This window comes from Trachinotus anak, unplaced genomic scaffold, assembly GCF_046630095.1.
Source record: "Trachinotus anak isolate AG129_WGS33_773 ecotype Australia unplaced genomic scaffold, CSIRO_AGI_Tana_v1 ptg000005l, whole genome shotgun sequence".
Classification (NCBI taxonomy): domain Eukaryota; kingdom Metazoa; phylum Chordata; class Actinopteri; order Carangiformes; family Carangidae; genus Trachinotus; species Trachinotus anak.
Genome location: NW_027273856.1, coordinates 26,781,390 through 26,807,726, shown reverse-complemented (window position 1 = coordinate 26,807,726; position 26,337 = coordinate 26,781,390). Strand labels below are relative to the sequence as shown.

At 40.1% G+C, this 26,337-nt stretch overlaps 4 protein-coding genes and 1 non-coding gene across 7 annotated transcripts; 3 read left to right on the top strand and 2 right to left on the bottom strand.

The window, feature by feature from the left end:
* Positions 1–3,121: 3,121 nt before the first annotated feature.
* On the top strand, positions 3,122–7,899 carry tcp1 (t-complex 1). The gene is made up of 12 exons (XM_071479412.1): positions 3,122–3,274; positions 3,745–3,830; positions 3,922–4,050; positions 4,417–4,514; positions 4,620–4,730; positions 4,973–5,154; positions 5,476–5,602; positions 6,010–6,185; positions 6,342–6,465; positions 6,673–6,865; positions 6,997–7,160; positions 7,459–7,899. The coding sequence occupies exons 1-12, from the start codon at positions 3,202–3,204 to the stop codon at positions 7,670–7,672; spliced, it is 1,677 nt and encodes a 558-aa protein (XP_071335513.1). The 5' UTR covers positions 3,122–3,201; the 3' UTR covers positions 7,673–7,899.
* On the top strand, positions 3,508–3,646 carry LOC139622244 (small nucleolar RNA SNORA29). The gene has a single exon (XR_011691177.1). It is a non-coding gene; the product is annotated as a small nucleolar RNA SNORA29 (small nucleolar RNA).
* A 47-nt stretch (positions 7,900–7,946) lies between the features above and the next one.
* acat2 (acetyl-CoA acetyltransferase 2) lies at positions 7,947–12,731 on the bottom strand. Its single transcript, XM_071479415.1, has 9 exons — positions 12,592–12,731; positions 11,350–11,484; positions 10,994–11,175; positions 10,042–10,159; positions 9,801–9,944; positions 9,569–9,691; positions 9,294–9,448; positions 9,094–9,204; positions 7,947–8,906 (listed from the first exon to the last, which is right to left on the bottom strand). The coding sequence occupies exons 1-9, from the start codon at positions 12,638–12,640 to the stop codon at positions 8,736–8,738; spliced, it is 1,188 nt and encodes a 395-aa protein (XP_071335516.1). The 5' UTR covers positions 12,641–12,731; the 3' UTR covers positions 7,947–8,735.
* Positions 12,732–13,449: 718 nt separating this feature from the next.
* wtap (WT1 associated protein) lies at positions 13,450–20,160 on the bottom strand. Of its 3 annotated transcripts, none has more exons than XR_011691163.1 (8): positions 19,995–20,160; positions 19,378–19,415; positions 19,202–19,257; positions 19,056–19,114; positions 18,731–18,858; positions 16,580–17,504; positions 14,805–14,959; positions 13,450–14,657 (listed from the first exon to the last, which is right to left on the bottom strand). XR_011691163.1 is itself a non-coding variant. In XM_071479413.1 (8 exons), the coding sequence occupies exons 2-8, from the start codon at positions 19,405–19,407 to the stop codon at positions 14,005–14,007; spliced, it is 1,260 nt and encodes a 419-aa protein (XP_071335514.1). In that variant the 5' UTR covers positions 19,408–19,415; positions 19,995–20,160; the 3' UTR covers positions 13,450–14,004. The 3 variants fall into 3 exon arrangements, 2 of the variants coding, with proteins under 2 accessions (XP_071335514.1, XP_071335515.1); XM_071479413.1 differs by having other exon boundaries at positions 17,326–17,504; XM_071479414.1 differs by lacking the exon at positions 19,995–20,160 and adding an exon at positions 19,651–19,893 and having other exon boundaries at positions 17,326–17,504.
* Positions 20,161–21,280: 1,120 nt separating this feature from the next.
* sod2 (superoxide dismutase 2, mitochondrial) lies at positions 21,281–24,099 on the top strand. The gene is made up of 5 exons (XM_071479416.1): positions 21,281–21,424; positions 22,061–22,266; positions 22,363–22,479; positions 23,151–23,330; positions 23,462–24,099. Exons 1-5 carry the CDS (start codon positions 21,390–21,392, stop codon positions 23,605–23,607), a joined length of 684 nt encoding a protein of 227 aa, XP_071335517.1. The 5' UTR covers positions 21,281–21,389; the 3' UTR covers positions 23,608–24,099.
* Positions 24,100–26,337: the final 2,238 nt, after the last annotated feature.

Sequence of the window (26,337 nt, the reverse complement as noted above, 5' to 3'; positions counted from 1 at the left end):
CCGAAGTACAAGCATCAAAAATTTAGATGACCTTTGGTGGATGTTAACTGTCAAGAATACCTCTTGAGTCGTGAGGTCTTTTAATTTACTCTTAAGGTTATTTTAACTGCATTTTCAACACTAGTTAAACCTGTATAGGAGAAATGAACCACAGTGGTGGCTAGTGTTTTTAATTGTGCTTACACTATCAAGCAGTTCTGAATAAGCAGCTTTACAAATGTGCAGTTCAAATTTGCAGTTGTCACATTTGCTACTCAGGCTAGTTTGTCACTTTTAACAGCTTTTTAGCAATAACTGTAACAAAAAGGATGCAACTGTAAAGAGAACATGTTGACTATTACAAGATCCAATAGGTTAAGTATAACTAGACTTAGACCAGGAAGTCTATTTGAACTTATTCCATTTCACTCTGACTACCACCTCTGTCATGAATAGGGTATCGTGCTTTAAAATCAAGAGAGGATGCTGATATTTTAGATAATCTATAAGAAACAGTAGGACTTCATATTTATTTTGAATCTGTGAGCAAATCAGATATGTTTTTACGTTTAATCGATGGAGTGAAATGTGCATCTCAACAAGTGGATGATGTTTTTTTTTAAATCATACTAAGTTTAACCTTTGTTTTCTAGAGGGACCACGGAAGAGAGCATTAAGGAGAGTTAGTTAAAAAACTACAGTACTGTATATGGTGTATTTTTTTTTTTTTTTATTCAAATGGATAGTCAACTGTTTGTTTACTTTGTTTACGTTATGGGACACTCCCAACTGTCACACTACTGATATTGCATCCACTCTCACAGAAAGAAAGTCTCAGTAAAAGAGTTGTCAATCACTTCAATAAGATTCATACAACACGAGTGTTTTCTCTTCCCTTTAAGCACATCCAGTATTTACCACACACTTGTTGAAACGACTTAATTTCTTTAGAAAGATCACCAAATGTGTCCTATTTATTTGAAAGCGTCCCTATGTTATTGCCCATTATTGCCATTACTTCAAGCCACAGACAGGTTGTAAATGAAAGTCAAATATATTTATTAAAAGATGGTTTTATTCTCTTTTAAGGGCACTCACAAAATTTGAATCGGATACTGTGAATATTTTCAGAAATGGCATTTCATTTTCTATCACGCACTGCTTAATCACAAGTTCCAAAATTACTACAACACGTGAAAAGTTGAAAAGCACAATATCATGGCCTACTGTTCATATCAGGAAATGTGCATCAACCCAAGTTAAGAATATGAAGTATGTTTTGTTTTTGTTGTTTTTGTTTTGTTTTGTTTTGTTTTTGTACATTTATATCCTCTTTCACTGGTGGGGATCGTCAGTCTTCATTGACTCTTTTTTGCACTTTTCTGTCTTTTTTACATTTTATTTGTAAACACTTTGTAAAGATGTACATTTTAGGAAAGTTATTCTTGTATGCCATAGGTATGCTTTATAATGCTTTAATGTTTAAGTTAAATGTACTGTATTTTTTTAACTGCCTAGTTGTCATTGCTCAACAAACAATGTATTGGAGGAAATAAATTCAGATTAAACTCATCTTGGTGTTTTCATTGAATAAAAATGTCATCACATTGAATTTGCACATTGCAAACCATTCAAAAGTGTGAACTATTCACTGCTTACCATTTCAAGAGGAACTGAGACATCCAGTACAAGCAACGAGCCTGAAAGTAGGAAAATAAAATACCTGATGATAATCATCATTTGATTATATAAGCATTTGCTATGAGAACATGCTCAGTGGTTGTTAACAAAAAATGATCAATTCTGAGAGGTCTTTGTTTTTATCACATGATGAGGATATCGGTTTCTATTCTTGTGTATAATATAATATGGATAACACCACACCATTCAGGTTTCAACAAAATGCTTGGTGGCCAAGCGATTATTACATTTTGCTAAAAAAAAATATATATATATATATATATATATATACGCACATACAAAAAACAAAAAAATCATCATTATCCTCAATAATAAGGAGTGAAGCCAGACCGATACGAGATTTTTTTTTTTTTATTCTAAATTTGAGAGTTAAAATTTGTTTGAAGAATTGTGACCAAAAATTCTACTGAAAAGGACATTTACAGTTGTCTTGTCAGAGCTCTCTAAGGGAGAAACTATTTTATGCCAACACATTACCTCAAATACATCTTTGACATTTCTGAACTGCAATTTCTTGTTGATTCTAGTGGTAGCTGATACTTGTGAAAAGCAACGGGTTGAAGAGGTAATAATACCACTCTAAAAATACATGATTACTAGTAAAAGTCCTGCATTGAAAATGTTACTAAAGTAAAACTTTATAAGTGTAATCAGGAAAATGTACTCAAAAGTAAAAGAATTCCTCGCAGAAAAATGGCCCCTGTGACTGATTCATCATTAGATCATTATTACTCATGCAATAATATGTAAGCAGCTAATTTTAACTACTTTATATAGGGCTGCAACTAATGACAATTTTCATTAGCGTAATCTGCTGATGCTTTTCTTAATTATACGATTGATTGTTTGGTATGTTTGGTATGCAACACTTAATAATAGAATAATTGTGAGAAAAGTTGATCACAATTACCAACACCAACAGTCTAAATTACAAAATTATTCAGTTAACTGTAATTTAAGACATATAAAGCGGCAGAATCTCACATCTTAAAAGCTGGGAGCATGAAATGTTTGGCATGTTGCATAAAAAATACATTACATATTCTGTTGGTTAACTATTAAATGAATCACCTCAGCTCTAATTTTATGGTTTATTAATGGTTGATTACAATATAACAGTGCATCATATTTTATGAAACATCGTTATTGTAGCTCTGTATCGTCGCAGTAAATTCTGCAGCAGAGGACGCGCGGGCACAGACCACCATAAATTATAACTCATCCACAGAACCAAGAAGAAGAAGGAGCCGGCGGCACAGTCGTTTGGTGGCATTCTGGGAAATGTAGTTTATGAGTACAACGTAATAAAACGTTATTTTCTAATTTGATAAGGGAACTGGTTGACGGGAAACTTAATTATAAATTTGATATTGAGCTCTTTTACGTAATCAAAAGCGAACATAGTTTATGGTCCGGGTTTTTAAAAAAAATAAACTTTCTTCTCGAACCTTCTGGTTAATACCGGTTTACCCATAGTGCACTGCGCCGCTTCCTTTCTTCTCGGTTGCGTGGTGGTCCAAAATGTCGCTACTAGAGGGTCCGTTAAATGTGCTCGGCCAGAGAACAAGTGGCGAATCTGTTCGCACTCAAAATGGTGAGTTATCGTGCTGCTTTGTTTGGCGTTTCGGGTAAAGCTAACGTCTTCTCTGTGCGTTTCTAACGCTTGACAGGAAAACTAATTCATTTACTGCACTGAACACACGTGTGGCTAATGCTAACGCTAACGAAAATTAACGTTGACTTGAAGCCTCTGCTGCGTTTCTGGTGAGATCCTGCAAAGCACAGTTAATGTGCTCCTAACGCCAGCAACATTTGTTACATTTTGCCAGTCCCATTTTAGTACCTTTCATTCGCACCGCTATGAATGGACGGCTATGCTAATGGGATAGAAAAGACACTGTCATGATCTGAAGGTGTGGCCAGCTGACTGTGCACCCCACTTAATGAAGTGACAGAATATTGCAATGCTAGAAGTGGTGCTAAAAGTTAGGCCAGACATGTTAAAGGATGTACCAGCTTTCTAAAAACGTACAGTTAGTAGCAGCTTCCTTCTTTTCTTCTCAGTCATGGCCGCAGCATCCATCGCCAACATCGTCAAGAGCTCCCTCGGACCCGTTGGCCTCGACAAGATGCTGGTGGACGACATCGGGGTGAGCATTGCATTCAGCAGTCTCTACACCTTTTATAATAAACATTAAAGCCTTTCAGGTGTTCATCAGTTGTGTCCATGGTTTTTGATAGGACGTGACCATCACCAATGATGGAGCAACCATCCTGAAGCTGCTGGAGGTGGAGCACCCAGCTGCCAAGGTCCTGTGTGAACTGGCTGACCTGCAGGACAAGGAGGTCGGAGATGGGACCACGTCTGTGGTGAGTAAGGGCAACAGCTGCTCTGACCTATAGAAATAGACTGCTACTTCATACCACAGCAGGAAAATGAGGATGCTTTGTAGACTTTACTTTATCTCTAGCTGTACCCAGAGTACTTAGTTACAATGTATATAATATCCTGTTTTAGTACCATGCATCTGCTTCTTACTACGGATGTGTGGCTATGCTAACAGGAAAGATGAACTGTCCGTCAGTGTCTGAAGGGGTTGTGCAGCCTCATTTCTGCCATCCCCTAATGAAATGATGGTACAGTGTGAAGTCCATAACTCAGATTTTTATTGATCGAGGGAACTGGTCATACTCTGAATTGTTTCTCACAAAGTATGCCGTGTGATATTCTTGTAGGTAATTCTTGCCGCAGAGTTGCTAAAGAGTGCAGATGAGCTGGTGAAGCAGAAGATTCACCCCACATCAGTCATCAGTGGATATCGTCTGGCTTGCAAGTAAGATGCTAATATTTAGAACCAATCTGGCAGTCTCCCAGTGTTTTCATTCAACCTGTTTAGGTTTTCTGACATGCAACCTTGTTTTTTTCCCCCCATCTTTAGGGAGGCAGTGCGCTACATTAATGAGAATCTCACTATTGGAACAGATGACCTGGGCAGAGAGTGCCTCATCAACGCAGCAAAGACCTCCATGTCCTCCAAAATCATTGGAGTGTATCCTTACTTTGCTACGAGGCAATGTAAACATGTTTTGTTGCAACTCATCCCCCAGAGTCGGTGGCTATTATAATTGATAAGTGCATCCCATTTTAAGGTTGGGTCATTTGCTCTTTTCACAGATATGTGTGGTTGAGTTTGTGGGCAATGAGCGTAATTTTAATTGACAAGAATTACGTTTTTTTGCATGTGAAATTCTTCTCTGCTGTCCTTATTTACCTTGACTCCTGAGCCTTCAGTGATGCAGACTTCTTTGCTAACATGGTGGTGGATGCTGCCTTGGCTGTGAAGTTTGTGGACAGCAAAGGGGTAGCCAAATATCCCATCAACTCTGTCAACGTGCTGAAAGCCCATGGCCGCAGCCAGAAAGAGAGCTTCTTGGTTAATGGATATGCACTGAACTGCACAGTTGGCTCACAAGGTGCGTTTGTTACAAAGCCTGAAATTGTAATGCTGCACATACAGTTGCAGCTGATTGAACTCCCATTTAAATTTGCTGCTATGTCTTGCCTGGTGGTGTATGCAGTGATACGCGTGGGAGACAGTATGCTGGCTTTGGAAGGACTGTAGCCGCAGTAGTTCATAAACTGTGGCACCTCTTCTCTGGCCAGACAGTTGAAATGAGGCCATGTGTTGTTACTTATATGATTCTTGTCCCCATCCTGTTTTTTTTTTTTTAAATCAATTTTAGTTACTCTTCAGTTACAGGCTATTGAACATGCTGTTTTCTGTTTGTCCAAAGGTATGGTAAAGCGTGTTGTTAATGCCAAGATTGCTTGCCTGGACTTCAGCCTGCAGAAAACCAAAATGAAAATGGGAGTCCAAGTCGTTATCAATGACCCAGAGAAGCTTGACCAGATCAGACAAAGGTAAATAATGGAATATTTTTCTGTTTTACTTTCTCACAAATGCACATTTAAAAAATTTTTCCCATTTAAATTTGCTGTGATGCTCACTCAATAGTTTGCACAGTGATACGCGTGGGAGAAAACATAAGCAGCCACAAGTCAAGGCAGCAGCTTCTCTCTGAGTTGTTGTACCACTATTGTGGACTGGACAATGTTCCTATAATATCTTTGTGTACAAGATGATTTAATCTCAGTTTGGTTACAATATTGAACACAGTTAAAGTTGTTTATTTTAATATATTATAAGATGGCATAATCTCTATTTGTTTTGCAGACTTTTAAAATTGATAAGTACTATGTAGATGTTGTATTGTTTGATTTGTGATCCTGAATATCGGTGAGACTGAAATAATATTTTGTTACTTCAGGGAATCTGATATCACCAAGGAGAGAATCCAGAAGATTTTGGCAGCAGGCGCAAACGTTATCCTGACCACTGGTGGCATTGATGACATGTGTCTTAAGTACTTTGTGGATGTAGGAGCCATGGCAGTGAGAAGAGTTCTTAAGAGGGACCTCAAACGTATCGCCAAGGCAACAGGAGGTAAGAAGAGAGCATGCTGTAGTTTTGTATTTAAGGCTTCTACATCACTGGTCTTTACATCTCCACATTTTTTATCATCTTAGTCATGCTATGTGCTTGGGCGCATCACCATCAGCAGTTGTTGACTGTTTTTTTTTTTTTTTTTTAAATTCTCAGCCACTATGTGCCCGTCTCTGACCAACCTGGAGGGAGAGGAGACGTTTGAGGCCACTATGCTCGGCCAGGCTGAGGAGGTTGTGCAGGAGCGCATCTGTGATGACGAGCTCATCCTCGTCAAGAAGTAAGAACTGCAACTATTTAAGTCTGTTGTGCTCTTGCTTTTGTAACGTTGGTTGTAAAACAATGCTGAATGGGATGGCGATCTCATCTATGTTCATGGGAGCAGATGTGAAAACCTTGTGCACTAAATGCTAAACAGTTAGTTTGTACGGTCTGACACATTTTAACTGTGCTGGTTCTGTTTTCCCCTAACTTTTTATCTTCTCAGTACCAAAGCACGCACATCATCCTCCATCATTCTCCGTGGGGCCAACGACTTCATGTGTGACGAGATGGAGCGTTCGCTGCATGATGCTCTGTGTGTGGTCAAGAGGGTGCTGGAGTCAAAGTCTGTAGTACCAGGGGGAGGCGCTGTGGAAGCAGCTCTGTCAATCTACCTGGAGAACTATGCTACCAGCATGGTGAGCTATTTGCTGTGGAAAATTGTTTTGTCACAGATGCATCCATCTGGGGCTGTCATGAGCAAAGTGAAGGGTTGTAAACCAGTAAATCCTCCAAGCTGAAATTTTACTCATCACTTTTGTTTCTACAGGGTTCCCGAGAGCAGTTGGCCATTGCTGAGTTTGCTCGGTCTCTCCTTGTCATCCCCAAGACGCTGGCTGTGAATGCAGCACAGGACTCCACTGATCTTGTGGCCAAGCTTCGCGCCTTCCACAATGAGGCTCAAGTTAATCCTGAACGCAAGAATCTCAAGTGGTGAGTTGTTTTTGCATTGCCACACTAGTCAGGATACTGTAATGTACGTTTTGGTTTTGGAGTGTTGGTCAGACAAAATAAGTAATTTGAGGAAGTCACATCAGGCTCTAGGAAGGTGATAGATTTGATTTTTTTTCACTGTTCTGTGAACCAAATAATTGATAAATCAAAAAAGTAAAGTAAATGAATCCATAATAAAAAGTAACTGGCCTAACATCAACTTCTCTTTACTGTCTCGTGTGAAACTAAAGGCAAAAGATTTGAACAAGCATATATGACCATTTTCTGTATCCTATAGGATTGGTCTGGACCTGGTGAATGGCAAGCCAAGAGACAACCGTCAAGCTGGTGTGTATGAGCCCACCATGGTTAAGACAAAGAGCCTCAAGTTCGCCACTGAGGCTGCCATCACCATCCTCCGCATTGACGACCTCATCAAATTGTTCCCAGAGCAGAAGGAAGGTGGGCAGTCGTACAGGGATGCCGTGGAATCAGGATCTCTGGAGGGTTGAAAGGCTACAATTTGTCCCGATAGGTTCAACGTCTGTATTTATACATAAGGAGCTCTTCATGGCTGTTGCTCTAGTGTAGGCCGTGCACTTTGCCTGTTTACTGTTCTCCCACTCCCTCTCCCATGGGGTCTTGCTTCCAGAGGAACTGTAAGTGATTTGTTTTGGTTTTTTCGGACACTTAATAAAGCTCCAATGGTTGTAAATGACTGTTGATTTGTTAATTCAAATTGGCCAGTTGTGGTTATTGTTGATTTGATATGACTTTTCAAAAAAGTTTTTGACTTTCAATTTATTTATATATTGAAGAGCTGGATTACAGAAAACATTTACACAAACATGGTTACCATGTACAGGAAGCACTAGGTTAGAGAAGGCTAACACACTTAACCTTATGGCACTTATCTGTCTCAAGACTGCTGTCTGCACAATTGATCAGAGGAAGAATGTCCAATTCCTCGTTGGAATTTATTGGAATGTTGATCAGTATCAGGTTTTCAGAGCAGGCAAAATCTATTACATGCTTATTAAAATTATCAATAAATTACACAAGTTAAAAATTATACTTAAGAGAAAATTGCATTTCCTCAAAAGCCTGAATATACTGGGATCTAAAGCTTTGTCTCTAGTTTTAGTGTGTCACTTTATCAGTTATGTAGGCAACTGAAAGCAGCTGGTTTAAAAGAAAAACATAAAATCTTTATCAACTTCTTGTTAACAACTACTGACTGGAGTATGGTGTCTATTTAGCACATCTAACACCAAGTTGTAAGAGCAAGTTTAAGATACTGTTTGTTTGCTAAGCTGTCATTACAGACTAGATTATCATTTAGACTTGTAGCCCTCTACCATTAAGCCACATGCTTCACAGCTAGAACCTGAGAAAGTTCAAATTCAAGTGAAGTTCACAGTGTGAATGGCGAGCTATTCAACATGTAGTCATGACTTTATACCGTTACCGTTTCATAACATACCCTGCAGTGTAAACAATGAATTTCAGAATCCCTTATCCTTAAAAATAAAATTAGATTGAGTGCAATCCATAAAGCAGCATCAGATATTCATCTCACACCCTCTCCACGCACATGGCGATGCCCATCCCTCCTCCGATGCAGAGGGATGCCACTCCCTTATGTCCTCCAGTCCTCTGGAGTGCGTGCAGCAGAGTCACCAGCACTCTGCAGCCAGACATACCGATGGGATGGCCCAGAGAAATGGCACCGCCACTCACATTCACCTGAGGAAAAGACAAAAAGGTTAGTGGTCAGTGTTATGTAAATCTGCCAGATGACTCCATGCATTAATGTAATATTTTTAAAAACAGTTAAGTGTGGTTTTTAAATGAACTGGAGTTTAAAAAAAAAAAAACAACACTAGCTGTATGGTGGTTTGTGGGATAAAGATGAAAACTTAAAATGAATTACCTTGTCTACATTCAGGCCAAGCTCTTTGACCACAGCAATGGACTGGGCAGCAAATGCTTCATTGATCTCAAATAAGTCCACCTGGTCCAGCTGCCAGCCTGCTTTCTCAACCTATCACAGACAATGACGATAAATGAAAATTAAAAACTAATGAACTTTTCTTTTTCAGGCTGTGTTACATTAAATTGCTGCTGACTCACCGCTTTCCTAATGGCGGGTATTGGTCCGGTTCCCATGATAGACGGGTCAAGACCAGCTTGAGCCCAAGATACGATTCTGGCCATTGGTTTAATGCCGCGTTTCCCAGCCTCCGACTGGCTCATTAAGACAGTTGCTGCCGCTCCGTCATTTATACCTACAGCAAGAAAGATAAAAGCAGCTTTACGCATCCTTATAATGTTAATCATGAATTGAGATAACAGAGTCAGTCATATGCAGACATCTCACTGACACCGTCTCAATGTACGTCTCAAACCTGAGGCGTTTCCAGCCGTGACAGTGCCGCTGCTGTCCTTGATGAAGCAGGGTCTGAGTTTGGACATGCTGTCCATGTTGCTGCCGTGGCGAGGAAACTCATCCACCTTCACCTCCACTGGACCTGCAGGGGTGAGAGAAATATTACAGTGCATACACACCGAGGACAGATGAGACAATTTTTCTAAAATACAAGGATAACTTGAATTATAAATCCTTAAACTACTTCTTGCCTTTTCTGGATGGCACCATGACGGGGACGATCTCCTGGTCAAAATGTCCTGCTTTCTGCGCAGCCTCTGTTTTGTTCTGGGACTGGACAGCAAACCGGTCCTGCTCCTCTCGACCGACGCCCCACTGCTTCGCCACATTCTCCGCTGATTAAAAAAAAAAAAAAAAAAAAAAGATGAACACAATGTCACCGTACAACATAAACCACTGGCTGCTGCGTGATAATACCAAACAGATCCAGACCTGTGATGCCCATGTGGTAGCCGTGAAAGGCGTCTGTGAGGCCGTCAGCCACCATCGAGTCCTGCAGCGAGGCATCGCCCATCTTCACTCCTGCTCTCATTTGCAGTGTGTGAGGAGCCTGAGGCGTCAAAGAAAACACGGTGAAGACCTCCTGCCATCAAGGATATGCCTCCAGCCATAGACATTCACCCAGGGACACTTTTTTTTTAAAAAAGCTGAAACAATTAGTCAATCAATTATCAAATATTTAGATAACTGAATAATGCTTTTGGGCATTTTGATTCAAAAATGCCAAATACTTAAGATTAATGCTAAAGATTTCTTGCTTTTGAAGTGAACATCTTTGAGAGGAAACAAGACATTTGAAGACGTCACCTTGTGCTGTGGGAAACTGTAACAGGCATTTTCCACTATTTTCTCATTTTCCCTGAACAAAACAATTCATCCAGAAAACAGCTGACAGATTAAATTGACAATGAAAATGATAGAGAGACGCTTCAGAACTGCTGTAGTTACACCTAGGGCTGGGTGTCATTTGATTTTTTTTTTTAAATATTAATGCCAATTCAGTAACTTTTGGTAGAGTCACCAAAACAATATTATTTTTTTTTTACTCTACCAAACATTTAACATTTGAGAACCCAAATATTAAACGTTCTGCAAACATGAGAAAACATACAAGAACACTGACTAAGTATATAGAGTCTAAAACTGACACATTTCGTACTTCATCAGGCTCTATCTGGTCAATTAATGAGTAGATAAGATTATGAATCTGGCCAGATCTTTAACGCTGATTTGACATCTGTCAATATTCAGTGTTACAGACACATTTCAGTCTGTACCTAAAAAAAAAAAAAAAAAAAAATGAGGTTCCACACCGAGAAACTCCTTTATCCATCTGTTTTTAAATTTCATAATTTCATATCACACCCTTTGCCATGTAACGTACCCTGCTCATGCTCTCCATGCCCCCCGCCACCACCACAGTTGACTCTCCTGACTGGATGGACTGAGCTCCCAGACACACGGCCTTCAGGCCAGAGCCACACACCATCTGGCAGCTCCACGCCGGGACAGGGTAGGGGATGCCTGCCCCAACACTGGCCTGTCGTGCCGGGTTCTGACCGCTACCTGAAGGAAATACAAAGAAGGTCAGCACCAGTAAGAGAAAGTCGGTTTGAAGGACAAACAAGTGAAACACATTGCAAAAGAGGAGGTCAGATCGAGCCGACATTGCCCAACACAACTTGTAACATGACACATGAATATGGGACCTCTGCCACACATAAGCAGACTTCTATCTACCCGCTGTTAGGACGTGTCCCATGATAACCTCAGAGACCTCTTCTGGCTTCACCGCAGCCCGATTCAGAACGTCCTTGATCACCACTGAACACAGGTCATGCACAGGCACTGTGGACAGAGCACCGTTCAAGGACCCTGTGGAAAAATGGGAGGAAGATATAAATGTATGAGGACATGATCAGGAACATCAACCCCATTGCTACTACAACCTCCATTCAACCTCCTTTTTACATGGAGCAGAGTTGTGCTGCATTTTTAGGTTAAAAAAAAAAAAAAAACTACTTGTTTTACTGAATCAAAGGCTGTGCCAAGAGAAAGATTTTAAGGACATTATTTAAAAGAATGTTTCCTCAAAGTATTGCTTTGTTAGTGTTGGTTTTTAGTTGATTAAAAGAATAGTAATCGCCAGCGATACTGACACTGATCTGCATATTGCCATCATTCATATTTCTAATCACAGTTCACAGCGAGGCATCTGTTTCATAGTCTGTTGAAACATGATGACAGCAAATATTCATCTCATCCTCCAACATTATTGAATAACCTCACTTGTAGCACAGTTGCTGCCACAATTCTTCAACATTATCATTATCAAGAAAAAATGTGGGTTTTCCAACTTTTAAAAGTGATGACGCATTATTGTGATATGATTATATTATATTATATTATATTATAAGATATATATATCATTATTAAAATATTACTTTTTTCCCCCATATTTCACTGATTAAATAAGAAACTGATTTAGGGCTGCCACTAATGATTGTTTCCTTTTTGATTAAAGAAATTGTAAATTTCTATTTTTGTATATTTCTGTCTGTTATGCATCATAAAACCAAGGCAAACTCATTTATATACAGTCTATGGTGAAAACCTGTTTCTGTTTCTGGCCATCACTGAAGGCCAATTTTAGCCAATGGTAAGTGGATCATGCGCCGTGGCACTATGGCCACCCAGCCAATCACCGGCCACAAAATACTCCGGACACAGGAGCGAACCAATCAGAGCTCCGCAACACTCGGCGTATTTAACTGAATGACATTAACCACTTTACTTAATTACAAAGAGACAGATTCAGCAGTGAAGGTTCAGATAGCAACAATGAGACGTTCGCAGTGAAAGAAAGAAATAACTTCCTGAGCAGCTCGGCGACAGTGCAGTGTAGCCCCGGTGAAGTAGCAATGTTAGAGCTGCAAACTACAAAATGAACGAGTCTGGTTCTTCAGGAGCATTTCACTTTACCAATTGGTGTCCGCGCAGCAGAGACGATGACAACGGGCTCGGTGTTCATGTCGATGCGTGGCTGGTTGGTGTTTGAGTCCCTGCTTCGGAGTGCTGCTCCCCTTCGTCCACACTGCACCCTGCTCCCCGTGCACTGTTGACACCGCCTGCCCGTCAGCTCCGCCCTGCCGCCGGTTCTGGCCCGACTGTGGCTGGTGGGGAAACGCGCCACAGCGCCACCATGTGTCGCGGAGGAGATGCTCCATTCATAAAATGTCACCTCCCATTTTACGTCATATAAACGTACACAGTGTACCACATACTCTTTGCATTTATTGCTTATTTTATACTATTTTTCCACATTATGCTGAATTAAATTAGTCAGCACGCATACATACTGGTCTATATAGAAATATTCATTCCAAATAAACTGTATTTATTTACTGTGCCACTGATATGGACTATTGCGTGTATATTCATTTATGCGCACTGGTTATGGCAACACTTTATACAGCTATCTTTTTCTGTATGAATACACTTTTCTACTTATCTGTATATTGTTTCTTCTTATGCTGCTGTAGTTGTTAACTTCTGTCCACAGATAAATGAAGTTTTACTAATATGTCAACATGTAACAAATTACTTTCATTGGATGTGTTAAAGATTTAACATTAAACATTGGCATTGTAGATTGTAGGTCACAGGCAAAAAAAAAAGATTTTTTTTAATATTAATTCTCTCATTTGACTAAAGATAGGTAGATGTTGAATACATCTATTAACTTAAAAAAAAAAAAAAAAAAAAAAAAAAGCCAACAGGTCATAAGTTTTTATTCTAATAGTACTATCCTCATATCTAGTAATAATGGGTTTCACTCTATAGTATTAAAAATCTTTATTGGTATTTGGTCAGTACATGAAAAGGACTGAAGTCAGAATAATATGAACATCGCATATAAACTACTCACAATTCAACAGAATCTTTTGAACAGAATTTTTTTGTCAATGAAAAATTAAAATTGTATTTAACAAAAAAAAAAAAACAAACACAGGCCAACATCTAAAAATGACCTTGAATATTGCAAAGCTAGTGTAATTCAGTGATTTTACTGACTTTTGACGATGAGTTACAACACCAGATGCCTGATTTCAGTGTCAAGAGCTCAAACAAGAACAGCATAGACGTGCTCAAATAAACAGCAGAATGAAACGTACTAGTTTTAAATCATACATCCACGCAATTCAATTCTAACATTAACCCTTTCCTGTTATATCCCCAATTAGCAACACAAATGTGACAGAGGCATCACGATAGGCAAAGGGGAGCAGGGTGAAAACAAAACGTCTTGGACAGCAGCGCTGTGTTACAGACTATGCAATTGTTGCCTTGTTTGTATATTGTATAAAAAAAAGGAAAAGTACATGTCAAGGTACATTACAAAACCGCACTGTCGCTCGTGCTGGAGTCCAGGCCATTCTGAGCGTGCCGTGACCCTGCAGTCCTGGTGCCCTTGGTCACCAGGGCAGTCTTGTCCTCATGGGGGTCGGTGGTGGAGTCTGTGTCATTCGAGTGCTGAGTCAGTGATGTCTCGCTGCCTGTTGGAGAGTCCACGCTCTCGTACCCTGCACTCAGCTGGCTCCCGAAACCCACAGGTCCTCCTACTCTCCCGGCAGCAGTCTGACTACCTGATGCCTCTTCTGAGTGGTTGGACAGTTTGGTCTCAGCTTCACCAGGGCTGGAGACCATGGGGGACATGGGAAAGTCTTCCTCAGTGCTGCTGACCTCCCTGTAGAGGCTGGGTGTAGTGGTCTCGCTCCTCTGGGATGAGTTGCCATTACTTGGTCCATTGGAGACCCTCCCGTAGTCTTTGCCCATTGGTTCAGAGGGTGCGTTGGCCTGCTCGGGCTGGGTGGACGGTTCAGCTGATGAGCTGGAAGCAGTGGGTGAAGTCCTGCTGGGTCCAGCCAAAGCCCCCTGAGTGTGAGTCAGCTGCTGTCGTGTCTCTTTCAGCTGCTGCTGTAGGACGAGGATGGTGCTTTGCATTCCCTCGACTTCCTCGTCTAGCTGGATGATAAAGTCATTCAGCTCTGGGGGGTGACGGATATCAGGAACACACAGAACAAAGTCAAAAATCAAATATTAGCATGTTGAAAGTCAAACATATGGCAAGCAGCCACACTTTGTAAAGTGAAAACCGGCAGGCTGTGAGATGTGGATGCCGCTCATGTTCTCACCGTCTTGACTGCTCTTGAGCTCCTCGCTGTACTTCTTCTGCAAGGCCAACTCAGCCTCCAGCTGGGCGATGCGTCCCTGGGATAGCTGCCTGCCCAGCTCCTGGTTTTCCTGAATCAGCATTCGACACTTGGCCATCAGTTTTTTCCCCGTTTGGCTGTAAGGGAAACAAGTCTCACATCACACAGTGAACCAAGAGACAAACACAACAGGCAAAAGATGCCATAGATCTGTTCCAACTGTCTGACCCACTTCCAGTTTGCCAAGGGTCAATAGAAACTCTTCAATAGGGCCATCCCTACTTGACTCCAGTCACAACACAATTTTCATTATGTCTATTAGATTCCAATGCAATATAAAATTATCAGCAACCCACTGACACAAATATGATCAAATTATAAATTATTTTCTTGTAAATGTCCAACCTGAGCTTTTTTCTGACTAAATCAAAAATAGGATTATAAATTCATTCTCATAATTTAAAGTCTGCACTGTGGCTAAAAACCCAAACAAGCACACTAGACCCACATTTCTATGGATCTAAAGCACCCATTGTTTTACTGTTACTTGTTCACCATGTTGCATATTGAAGAAAAGTGAGCACTTAAAAAAATAACAGTAGCAATTCTGTCGCTACCAAAGTCTCAAATTCAAATGAACTCGCCACATCACTGAGCGTGAGGAACAAGCAGTAATAAAAAATGTAACAGAGCAGAGTGATATTAGAATGACACACTACAAGAAACCTACAATTTAAATAATAACACTTAACTATGTGTAGCAAGAAAGGAAATGTGCACTGCAGAACCAAGCATTGGTTTTGTGCAGTGATCACTTTAAATACATAAGAGCAGATGTTTCAACAGTTGAATCAAATTGCTTAGGGAGCCTCTTTCTCAACTTTACAAAAGATAAAGGAATCCTGACATCCGTTCATTTTACATTAGCAATTATTGTGATTATGCTTTTAAGAAGCTCTAATCAACATGCTGAATTGGCACACAAATGAGACACATACAAATTATTTCAAACCATAGTTAACTTCAATCTAGAGGTGCCTATGAAAGTTATCTGGCCAGAGGACACTGAAATATTAACAATATTGGTAAATTATTCAGCAGCTGTACCATCTGAAAGCAGAAGTATTTAAACTTGTGATAGTTATTTCAAACTAGCTCAGAACACTGACCAAAAACCATGTATGTTACTCTAAAAAGTTTCAATTATGCACTGCATATGTTTAGTCAGTTGTATATACTTCTTCTCTTCTCAGCTCAAATCTCACTGCCTCAAGTGTCAGAGACCAGAGTATAAATTTGAAAAACATAAAACATAACACTGTGTGCTCTTATTGTGAAAATAGTGGCTGAAGCTCTGTGCTCCAGTGGTGAGAAAGAAAAGTCTACCCTGCTATAATTATAAATGGCTGAGGGAGAGATTGTGTGGTCAATCACAAAAATACACAGAAATACAATAAATACATTCTCATCAACTCATAACATGACTTGTTAGACATTTGCATTCACAACTTGAAACAGGACTCAGTGCACCTACAGCAGTGTGTTTCAATATGTATGTCAAAGAATCCAAAGAAAGCATTAAGCTTAACTCATGATTAAAGTGAAAATTTTATACAAGTTTGAACAATCGAGCCAATTGTGCTTCTGGGGTCACACACACACTGCAGTAAGTGTTTGTTTCAGAGAAACAAGAGAAAGAAATGAAATGCAATTAAAAAGAAACAAGTCACAAAATAAAACATGTAAATACACTCTACCGTGAGTGGGCCCATGTTCAAAGACACAGGCGACTGGACTCTCATGCCTGAACCATAGTCCCTTGTGGACCGAGGATCTGGCTCCACCACAGTCTTATCATCATTTCTAGTGGCTCTTCCCCCCCGAAGTCTTACTTTTAAATCCTAGAACTTTCCTCATGTTACTGCAATGTGTCTAGACTGTCCAAAAAGTCTTTACGTTTCTCAGGCAGACTAGCAGGTATGTGTGTGGTGTAATCCACAGTTAAATGTCTTTATAAACCAAGTATGGGAATTGTCTTTAAAATGTTCAATTGTTGTTTTAGGCTAGGGATGCTCCCTGCCTGACTCAACCTCCACCATAACCCCCCTATTTAATGTGTGAACTGTCTGGTTTGAGCTGAGGGGGTGGGGAGGACATATCCGTGTCGGGGAGTGACCACCTCTTCAGGAACAGTCCGGACTCCTTCAGGCCCTTGGACGGTGAGGGGATACGAGGGGAGAGAGCTGAAACACAAGTGTCACCTGACCATACTGTCTTTTCACGTTAGGTTATGTGATATGTAGCTGGCACAGTGCAAGAGTACAAAAAAGTTTTGTTTTGCAGTGACTGGCTTTCTGTAAAGTCTGAGTCTCGTGGTGAGTACAGCATGTGTCAGCCTTCCCCCCCACCATTGTTCCTGCATGCCTGCAGTGAGAGTGAGGGTGGGGGGCGTGAGGAAGTCTTGACTTTTTTTGAGGGGGGGAGTTATTTTGATTGTCTTTACCTATCAGGTGTAAATTTCCAGGCACTCAGTTCATTTTGGGCCTGCTCCAGTTTGTCTTTAGTCTGTTCCAGTTCAGCCTTCATTTTGAGGAAAAACAAGTTGATGGCTGGGTCCACCATGGATGACCGCAGTTGGGCCGCACTCGGCTGTTGGACTTGCTTGAGGTACTGGATCTGGGTCTGCAGGATAAAACAAACAGGTGTAAGTGATTGGTAAAATGTAGTACATTTCTACTGATGAAGAACTTTTGATTGTTATGAAAACTAATCCTTTAGCTTTAACTAGCTGCAGTTGATGGTGTGACAATACCATTTTCCTCCCAAAACCAGGTAAACTAACTAACTAAATAAAATAATATTTCAGTGGATAATTTGTCATGACTATAATGATCACTCTTGACTTCAATCAAAGGTATTTAAATTCTGTAATAACATCTATTGTTAGACATTAGTTGATTTCCTGGACACAACCAGCAAAGAATTTCCATTCAAGGAAGAACCAGAGAAGTTCAAAAAAAGAACAAACAAAATCTCACCTGTCAAAGTCAGTTATGCAGACCTTAAATTTCCACAGAATTGATTTGAATACATTTACACAAAAGGTACAACTAACATGCCTCGAAACACAACAGCCAGTTCAGCATTTAGGCATTTCAGTCGAAGATGGTCTCCTTCCTTTTACAACTCAGTGGTTAAAAGAAAAGTAACTGCCGGGATCCAAGATTAAAACCTTTCCAACCTTGACCTGGCAGTGTAGCTCACCTCACCTGCCCTATAAGAATGGCATGTGCTGCTATAAAGCCACAGGATGATCCACTGAGCTGTCAATCTGATAAGAGCAAAGGATGCCCTTCTTGATAGATGAATGAATATAAGGTAGAGAACAGTAATGGAATGATGTCAATAACTTGATCAGTTGTCTGACAGGAGATTAGAGAATTTAAATTCACATACACAACTGCCATTTAAAGTAAGTTAGTGTATGAAATAATACTGATAAACTGTTGTTTAGATATATTGTGCTTTTCTAGGCTTTGTCATTTATCAGACCCAGAAGGCATGTTTAACAATTCTGGCAATTTGTGATATGCATTTGTCAGCACTAGCATTAAAGCCACAATCAATTTATCAAAAAATAAATATAATGGACTCTCGTTCATCAATAATGAAAGTAATGTTTGGATGCAGTCTCAGAGCAAGTGGACTTTATTTAGGATTAGATAAAAATAGCTACGTGTAATACATTATTACTAATTCATAGGGAGTTAGTGAGGAGAGAGCATCAGTTACTATAGAGAACATTACAGGTCAGTGATGCCAAGTGCACCAGCAATTTTGTTAGAAGCACCAAATACCTCCCCATAATCATATTAAAACATTACGTAAGCAAAGGAACAGATACATACTGTGCATTCTTGCATCTCCTGCTCCTTGGTGGCAAGTCGCATGACCAAGATGTTCTCCCTGCGTGCAGACTCCTGCTGCTGCTGCTTGAGCTTTTCCTCCGACTCCTTCAGCCCTGGTACATCATTGGCTGAGACGGTGAAGAGGGGCAGAAGAGCACATGCATCAAAAGAGAATCCCTTTTCATAAACTGCCAAGCTTAGCGGTAGAGTGTGCAAAATGTAATAATTAAATTCTGTGAAAGATGCTGGCAAGACTAGAGAAATAATGTTTATGTTGTTTGTTTTTTTTTTCAGATCACACTTATGTGACAGCAGATGTACTTACAACATAGTTCTGCATATTTAGCCTCCAGGACCTGGACATATGCTTCATGCTGTTTCCATCTAAGAGGGGGCAGAAGATGTGTAAACATTAACTGCTCAGGTTTCCCAAAAACATACTTATTCTCCAGTTGCAGAGCCGTTATCTACCTTGTGCACAACTCCTCTCTGGTCAGGGTCTTCATGTCAGATTCACTGAGGCGAACCTGTGCAAAAAGAAAACCAAAGACTGGTAAGATAAAGAAACCCATCCATTAACTCAGCACCTATGGAGACACGGAGAGGCTCATGACAAATAACATGTTTAAGCAAGAAAGGACACTCACCTTCTTGGGTAGAGGCTCCTCGTTGGTCATTGTGAACTCTAGAAAAAAACATGAGAGAAAATCATCATCAATCACAGCTTGGTGTCGTGTCTTACAGCAAACTGCATCTTCTTTAACTGTAACGCGTTGGCCATTAATCCACACGCAGTGAAATATGACCTGTATGACAACTTTGCCAAATTGCCACAAAAGCGGTGGTTTCCCGCTAACAAATGAAGAAGTGAGTGACCACCAATTTAACTAACTGGCGGACCAAAGTGAAGTAAACATTACCAGTTATCAAGAGCTGTCGAGCCTAATTTGTTAGCTGTTGTGGCAGGCAGCAGCGATGGATAGCAAGGAATAGAAAATAAGCTAACCAAGGTTAACCCTCGGCTGCTAACAACATTTAGCATCCGCTGGCAAAAATAAACACAGGCTATGAAAATGAGATGCTAGGATAATAAAATTTTCTTTATGCTCAGTCTGGCAGCATGCAATTCTTGGCTCTGTTTTCAGCTCCTTGTTATCACAAAATGGCGGTGAAGGAAATGACTCCCTCCCTTGCGCTCCTTTTCCTGAAACTAGCGGGCTCTTGGCAGCAGATAGCAGGCCTTCAGCAGTCAAATAACACTCACCAGGCCCGCTTCTTTCGATGTTTCTGGATCCCCTTGGCTTCGCTGTTTTTTGTGAGACGCAAAATTACACCTACGTTCAGAAATTTGCTGTGAATTTATATGTAGTTGGCTCGCTGCGGCGTAATCACCATCATCTTCCTCACCCCGGGCAGGACAGAATGGCTCTGGCCGCGCTGCTGCTACTGCAGAGAACGACCAGAGAGGAGGGAGAGGAAGCAGAGCTCTCACTCTGCGACGATTTCAGAATCCTAAAACGTGGCTGAGACATAGAAGAGGCACCAAGTATTGTAGTTTTTTTTTTTTTTTTTTTTTTCCTCACTCCACTACATTTATTTGACAACTTTAGTTAGGTCTACAAGTTATTTCTAAGATTCAAATTTTACAATAAAACACGAGTCTAAAAAAATAGAACAGACTTTTAATTATCAAAACAGTTGTTGCTGTGTTGTTGTGGCCCCCCTTCAAAAGAACAGTGTCTCCTTGTAATGTTTCAGTTTTCTGAGTTGTTTCAAGCTGCACCAAACAGATTTCCTCTCCAAATGTCATATAAATAAAGATAAATCGTTCCTTTTAGACTTAAATATGTGTAAACTCTCAAAAAAAAAATTCAAAAGAATGGCTGTGAAAGTGACTGTATGTTTGTGTGGCCCTAAAACAGCCATGCAAGGTTAAAAACTTTTATGCAAGGTTTAGGACTTGGAAAATTGTGAAACCGCAACGCGCAATGCCTGGATCTGAAAATGTTATCATAAATATTGAGGTGTCGTTGGTTCAACTCTCGAGTGATTCATTTGTCTCAGCACAGACGATCTCTGGCATTGACTCCGATGTGTTAAAAGATATGTTCACGTGATTCGTTACTGTTAGTTTTGATAATTATGCTAAATTGTGTAGCCAACGTGTACAAATGTATTTAGTTATTATTGCTATATAATATTTTATTACGTGCTATATAGTTAACACTAACGCCATATGCTACAAACCGGAAGTGGCATATAATTTAAATTAATGCACTGAAGCACATTCTGTCTATAACACAATCTGCTGCGTTCATATGATCAAGTGCACTTTTAGTAAGGCCATAGAAAACCAACCAGGTGGGTGTGTTGAAGAATATGATAGAAGAGGGAGGGGCAAAATGCATTATGCAATATGTAAGTGAATATATGATAGTGAATTTCAATATATCTCGGTGTTTTAATCCCATGTGTAATTATAAATTAAGACACAAGAGTCGTGGCTTTAGTTGTTGCAGCTAACGACAATCTATCTCTTGCACACGCTCATCAACACCCCCATTTGACGATAATGGTACGGTCGACTGAGCCGTCAAGTTGAAGCTGCTCAGTTCAAGGGCAGTTAGCAGTTCATCTACCCTGTCCTGTTAGCACTATCATGAACATGCTTTGCAGAGTTGGTCAAATACGCAGGTAAAATTCACATCAACTTACCAGCTAGTGCCATTACTCTGTTCAAAGTGCACAATGAATGAGGACAGCTGACCCCTGCTAGCAGTGGTTGTTTTTGAACTTGAGACTGTTGTTTATTAAGAGCTAACAGTTAGCTAGCCAGGATGCTAACTTAGTTTAGCAGCTCAGCTAGGTTAGCCTGTGGCGCACCTAATGTAAGATTTCATTTAATTATCGCATTGCCATGCATTCGCGGGCTTCTGTGTGAGTTGTGAACTGTGTGTTGTAACATTTGGACAAACTTATTATTTTATTTATTTAATTTGGTGCTACCGCTCATTCAATATCTGACCATCAAACATCAATGCAGGTTGCAGAAACAGCATGAGGCATTTAAGTCATTTCGCGATAGTTGCTTAAGCTCAAACAAACGCATAACTAATGGCCCGACCCGTGCTAGGATATCTTGGGCCTGTTTTGTGTTATTTTAATGACACAAGTATCACTGATAGCCAAGTTATTATTGAAATCAAAAGTTAGGTAATTGGTCTGATTAGAGACACATGTAGCCCAACTTCTACTGCATGTTGGCTTCCTCAAACCTAAAAATATGTGTCAATGGTATGGTTGGCAAGTGTTTCCCCTGGTCTGTTTCAGGTGTGCAGCCAGCCTCAGCCAAACTATAAACCAGGTAGCTGCAGCGAGGCAGAAGCATACGCTCCCTGACCTGACCTACGACTATGGTGCCCTGGAGCCTCACATCAGTGCAGAGATAATGCAGCTGCACCACAGCAAGCACCATGCCACATATGTTAACAACCTCAACATTACAGAGGAGAAATATCAGGAGGCACTGGCAAAGGGTACAAGTGCAAAGTTGTGTGAATTAAACAGCCAACTGCTCTTGTAAGATCTGACGTCGTCTTATTTACTTAAATGTGATTTGTCTTCTATTTTAGGAGATGTCACCGCCCAGGTTGCCCTCCAGCCTGCTCTGAGGTTTAATGGAGGAGGCCACATTAACCACACTGTCTTCTGGACAAACCTCTCTCCAAATGGTGGAGGCGAGCCACAGGGTAAGGCAGAAACATATACAAAACATGAACAGCTTGTCTCCTTTCAATCTTTCTACATTGGTTTGTTGTGCAGTTAACTTCAATGTTTAAAAGCAATTCTCTCTGTAATAACACCAAACCTAAATGCACTAATATAAATCATAGCTGTTCCAAGTGAAGGGATTCAGACAAGCTGAAAAGTGTACTACATCCCCAGCACAAAACAATAGCAAGCCAAAGTAAACGAGTGGCTTTTTAAGCACCCAGTAAACTACAGTTCACTATGATTTTGTGAGAATTTTGCATACAAGACCATAATTAAAATGGGATTTGATACCAGACAGAAATTCATCGTGTGGTCTGAAACATGACTCCAGTGTTTGTCACAGCAACCTGATAACATAAAAAGCTGTCGGTACCTCTGCCATATGTTAGGCTCAGGTTTTTCATTTAGCCATTCTGCCCCCTGGTGGTCAACATGCTGCTTTAATAAATTGTCCTTATTGCAAAAAAAAGGAAGGATGATTTTCAGTTAGTAGAGGCTGACAGGGCAACTCTCCTCCAGATAATGTAGGAAATATAAACATCTTCAACATGTAAATTAAGTTTACTGAAAATGCTTTCTGATTTAGTCTCTTCCTTTTTACTGTCTAGTGTTGCCCTGATAGCACCTGCCTTCTTCTCTTTTGTAGGGGAGCTAATGGAAGCCATCAAGCGGGACTTTGGCTCCTTCCAGAAGATGAAAGAGAAGATGTCTGCTGCCACTGTGGCAGTGCAGGGCTCAGGCTGGGGCTGGCTGGGCTATGACAAGGAGAGTGGAAGGCTTCGCATCGCTGCTTGTGCTAACCAGGATCCTCTGCAGGGTACAACAGGTCAGTGGAACTACACATGAAAAACGATCCTCTCTCTAAATCCATTTATATTTCCCCTCTCACTGTCTCTAGTTAAATGAGATAAAATTAAATAGTTGTGTGAGAAATGGATTCTCTTTTCTGACCCTCAGGCCTCATCCCCCTGCTTGGTATTGATGTATGGGAGCATGCCTACTACCTTCAGTACAAAAACGTGCGGCCGGACTATGTTAAGGCTATATGGAATGTAATCAGCTGGGAGAACGTGTCGGAGCGTCTTCAGACCGCCAAAAAGTAGACTCTATCCCTCAAACATCCCCAACAACACCTCTCATCCCTCCCTGGACCTGGATGGAATAGGAGTTGCAAATGATTCTTAGTTTTAAATTGCATGAAGTATCAGTGGTGGTGTTTTTTTTGAATTCACAGATCCAGATGGTCAGTTGCATTAAACTTGATTGAACTAACTGTGAAATACTTTCTGTATTGCTGAAGATTATATTGTCCTGATTGGAAACATATACAAGTTGAAACAACTTATTATTTGCAAGTGCTTTTTTAATCTCAGGTCTGCCCTCAACCACCAGATCCTTTTCAAAGCGCACAAAAAAGAAAGGCCACCTTTCACATCAAGGCTGGCCTTCATTAACCACACCAAAATATTGGCTGCCATACTAGTTGTCACATAACCAGATTGCATATTCAGTGAGTTGTGTCATTGTCAGAATAATCAGACAACGTTGCTGCAGTCCATGATTTTGATGTATAACAATAAAATTATAGGATTTCAGTTGTTGAGTCTTCATTCTTCACTTCCTATATGCTTTAAAAAGCATCTTATGGTCTGCTTAGGGTCTAAAAGGTACATCAGAATGTAAAAATATAGAGGGGTTGTAGTCACGACAGTGACCAAACTTTTCTGTTCAGGGGACAATAAAAGGTCACTGTTAAGTGTTTTAACAAATCATGGAATTTCTTTAAAAAAAAAAAAAAACAAGACATGTTCAAGTTAACAGCAGTTTTTACCAAATTTGGTGTGGCATCTAAGTTAATTGAATTTAAAGAGTTATCTCCCTGGCTATAATTCTCAGCTGTCATCTCCTATGGCACTGCATGATCACTATCAACAAGTTTCTGTTCTTTTTTTAAAGGTATGTTCTTTTCTAAACCACAGCAAAGTTGGCTTTGGTCCAATCAAAAGATTTAAATCTCAGCAGAAAAAACACTGCTTGCTGAGACCCCAGCCTTGCTGATAAAGTTGGCTCTAGTTAACAAGATGTAAAAGCTTGTGCTTGGAGGACATTAAATACTATCTAAAGCATATACAGTATATTCAGCACTGTAAACTAGTTGTCTTAAACCTCATGAACCTGTCTGAGCTGAAAGATCAGACTTAGTTGAAGTATATAGTGGAGTGTACTGTATGATCTGCTGTGCTCTGGTTTTTTACAGTATTACCACTAGAGGGCAGTGTTTTCCAAGCTTTACTTCTAGAGTTGCTTCCTGGGTCATTGAGCAGTATATGCACAATTTTTTCTTTGATTAAAAAAAAAAAAATTCTATATCAAGTGCCGTAAAATAACAAAAGTATGGTGGATATGTAGCCATGGAATTGGCTCAAACATGGATTTAAAAAAGTTGGAATTAATTATATTAATGCATACAATTCACAGAAGATGTTAAAGGGCTTGAGCCGTACACTGTGTGACCTTTGAGTTATTTTCATGTTAAATAAGGAGGTTACCTCCAAAATAATATCAAGGACAAGGTCACTGTATTCACCCAAATGGCTTCCAGTCAGTCCATCTCACGTCATCCAAGTGGTTCCTCTTTTTCCAGCGGCGATTAGGACTCATTAGTTTGCCAGTGGGGATGTCACATTCCAGAGATCTCATCATTTTTCTGGAGGCGGTGTCATGATATAGAGGTGAACTGGTTTTCAGGGGACACTGTGAGTTCAAGCACATGGCAACCAGACTGCAGTCTTGAGAATGGAGCCAGCTGCCTTTTGATGATATTGAACTATGTATAATGTTTGATGCGATTGGCTAATAAAAATGAGAACATGTCATTTAAAAAAAAATGATTTAAACACACTGCAAATGCATCAATGAATTGTTACATATTGCTCAATCTGACTCTTTTGCTACATGGATAATGATGGTTAAATCTGACCTACAGGCGTTTTGGGACTTATAATATATATCAAAACTTCTGATGTTGCAGAAAAGGCTGTGGGAACACAAAGTAATGACAGCTGACTTCAGATGGGCTTTTGGAAAGAACAACAAAGAATTGGTTCACATCTATCAAAGCCATAAATACAAGCACACAAACTTTAAGTAGTTAATTTGGGAGACAATGCCAGTCTTTAAAAACAGAAGTCACCCCATTTATAAGATGATGGTTTGTCTAAATGTGGCCAACTTTTGCTGTGTAAAAGTTTGGGTCTGCCAAAAATTATTTCCCTCTTCCACAACTCATAAAAAAGATGGAACTGACTCAGGATAGAGTTTCTTTAACCTCTGGAAGGAGAAAGAGGAAAATATTGGGAAAATGTCTCAGTCACTGAGTTTAACTCCTCTCTGAAATCTGTCTTTCTTTCTCTCTTTTCTCTCTTTCACTGTAGCACTCTTTACTTAAAAAATGCAACTACACCCTCTTTTCATGCAAAAAACTGAAATGTCCATGCCCGCACACAGAAACACATCCAAACTTTGGTTTATCCTGTTTTCAGTCTCCATCAGGCATTTAAAGAATGTCCATCTAATGGTGATACGGAGACATGTTGATGAGTTTTAGAAATAACTCTCACTTTTTGTTTTGTTTAGATTTCTTCAAACACACCCACACACAAATACACACACTTCATAGGAAATACAAGCTCCACTGTTGGTGCGGTTTCTTAGTGGTTGCACTCAAGCATGCAATGAGACTAACATGTGGCTTTGTTTCACATACTTATTTTCATTGTCAGGGCATAAGCGGTGGAAGTGCGTGCCCTTCCTATACTGCACTCTTTACTGAA

Bases quoted from the DNA above. Each gene is read 5' to 3' on its own strand.
- acat2 (XM_071479415.1), bottom strand. From the start codon at position 12,640: ATGAACACCGAGCCCGTTGTCATCGTCTCTGCTGCGCGGACACCAATT. The intron at 10,160-10,993 runs GTACGTTACATG...TTGACGCCTCAG, and splicing joins GCATGGAGAGCATGAGCAGG to GCTCCTCACACACTGCAAAT. The intron at 8,907-9,093 runs GTAATTCATTTT...TCTTTTCCTCAG, and splicing joins TTGGCCTGAATGTAGACAAG to GTGAATGTGAGTGGCGGTGC.
- tcp1 (XM_071479412.1), top strand. From the start codon at position 3,202: ATGTCGCTACTAGAGGGTCCGTTAAATGTGCTCGGCCAGAGAACAAGT. The intron at 4,731-4,972 runs GTATCCTTACTT...CTGAGCCTTCAG, and splicing joins TCCTCCAAAATCATTGGAGT to TGATGCAGACTTCTTTGCTA. The intron at 5,603-6,009 runs GTAAATAATGGA...TTGTTACTTCAG, and splicing joins CTTGACCAGATCAGACAAAG to GGAATCTGATATCACCAAGG.
- sod2 (XM_071479416.1), top strand. From the start codon at position 21,390: ATGAACATGCTTTGCAGAGTTGGTCAAATACGCAG. The intron at 22,267-22,362 runs GTACAAGTGCAA...CTTCTATTTTAG, and splicing joins TCAGGAGGCACTGGCAAAGG to GAGATGTCACCGCCCAGGTT. The intron at 23,331-23,461 runs GTCAGTGGAACT...TCTGACCCTCAG, and splicing joins TCCTCTGCAGGGTACAACAG to GCCTCATCCCCCTGCTTGGT.
- wtap (XM_071479413.1), bottom strand. From the start codon at position 19,407: ATGACCAACGAGGAGCCTCTACCCAAGAAG. The intron at 19,258-19,377 runs GTGAGTGTCCTT...CTTTTTGCACAG, and splicing joins AGGAGCCTCTACCCAAGAAG to GTTCGCCTCAGTGAATCTGA. The intron at 14,960-17,325 runs GTAAAGACAATC...TTTCCCTTACAG, and splicing joins TGGAAATTTACACCTGATAG to CCAAACGGGGAAAAAACTGA.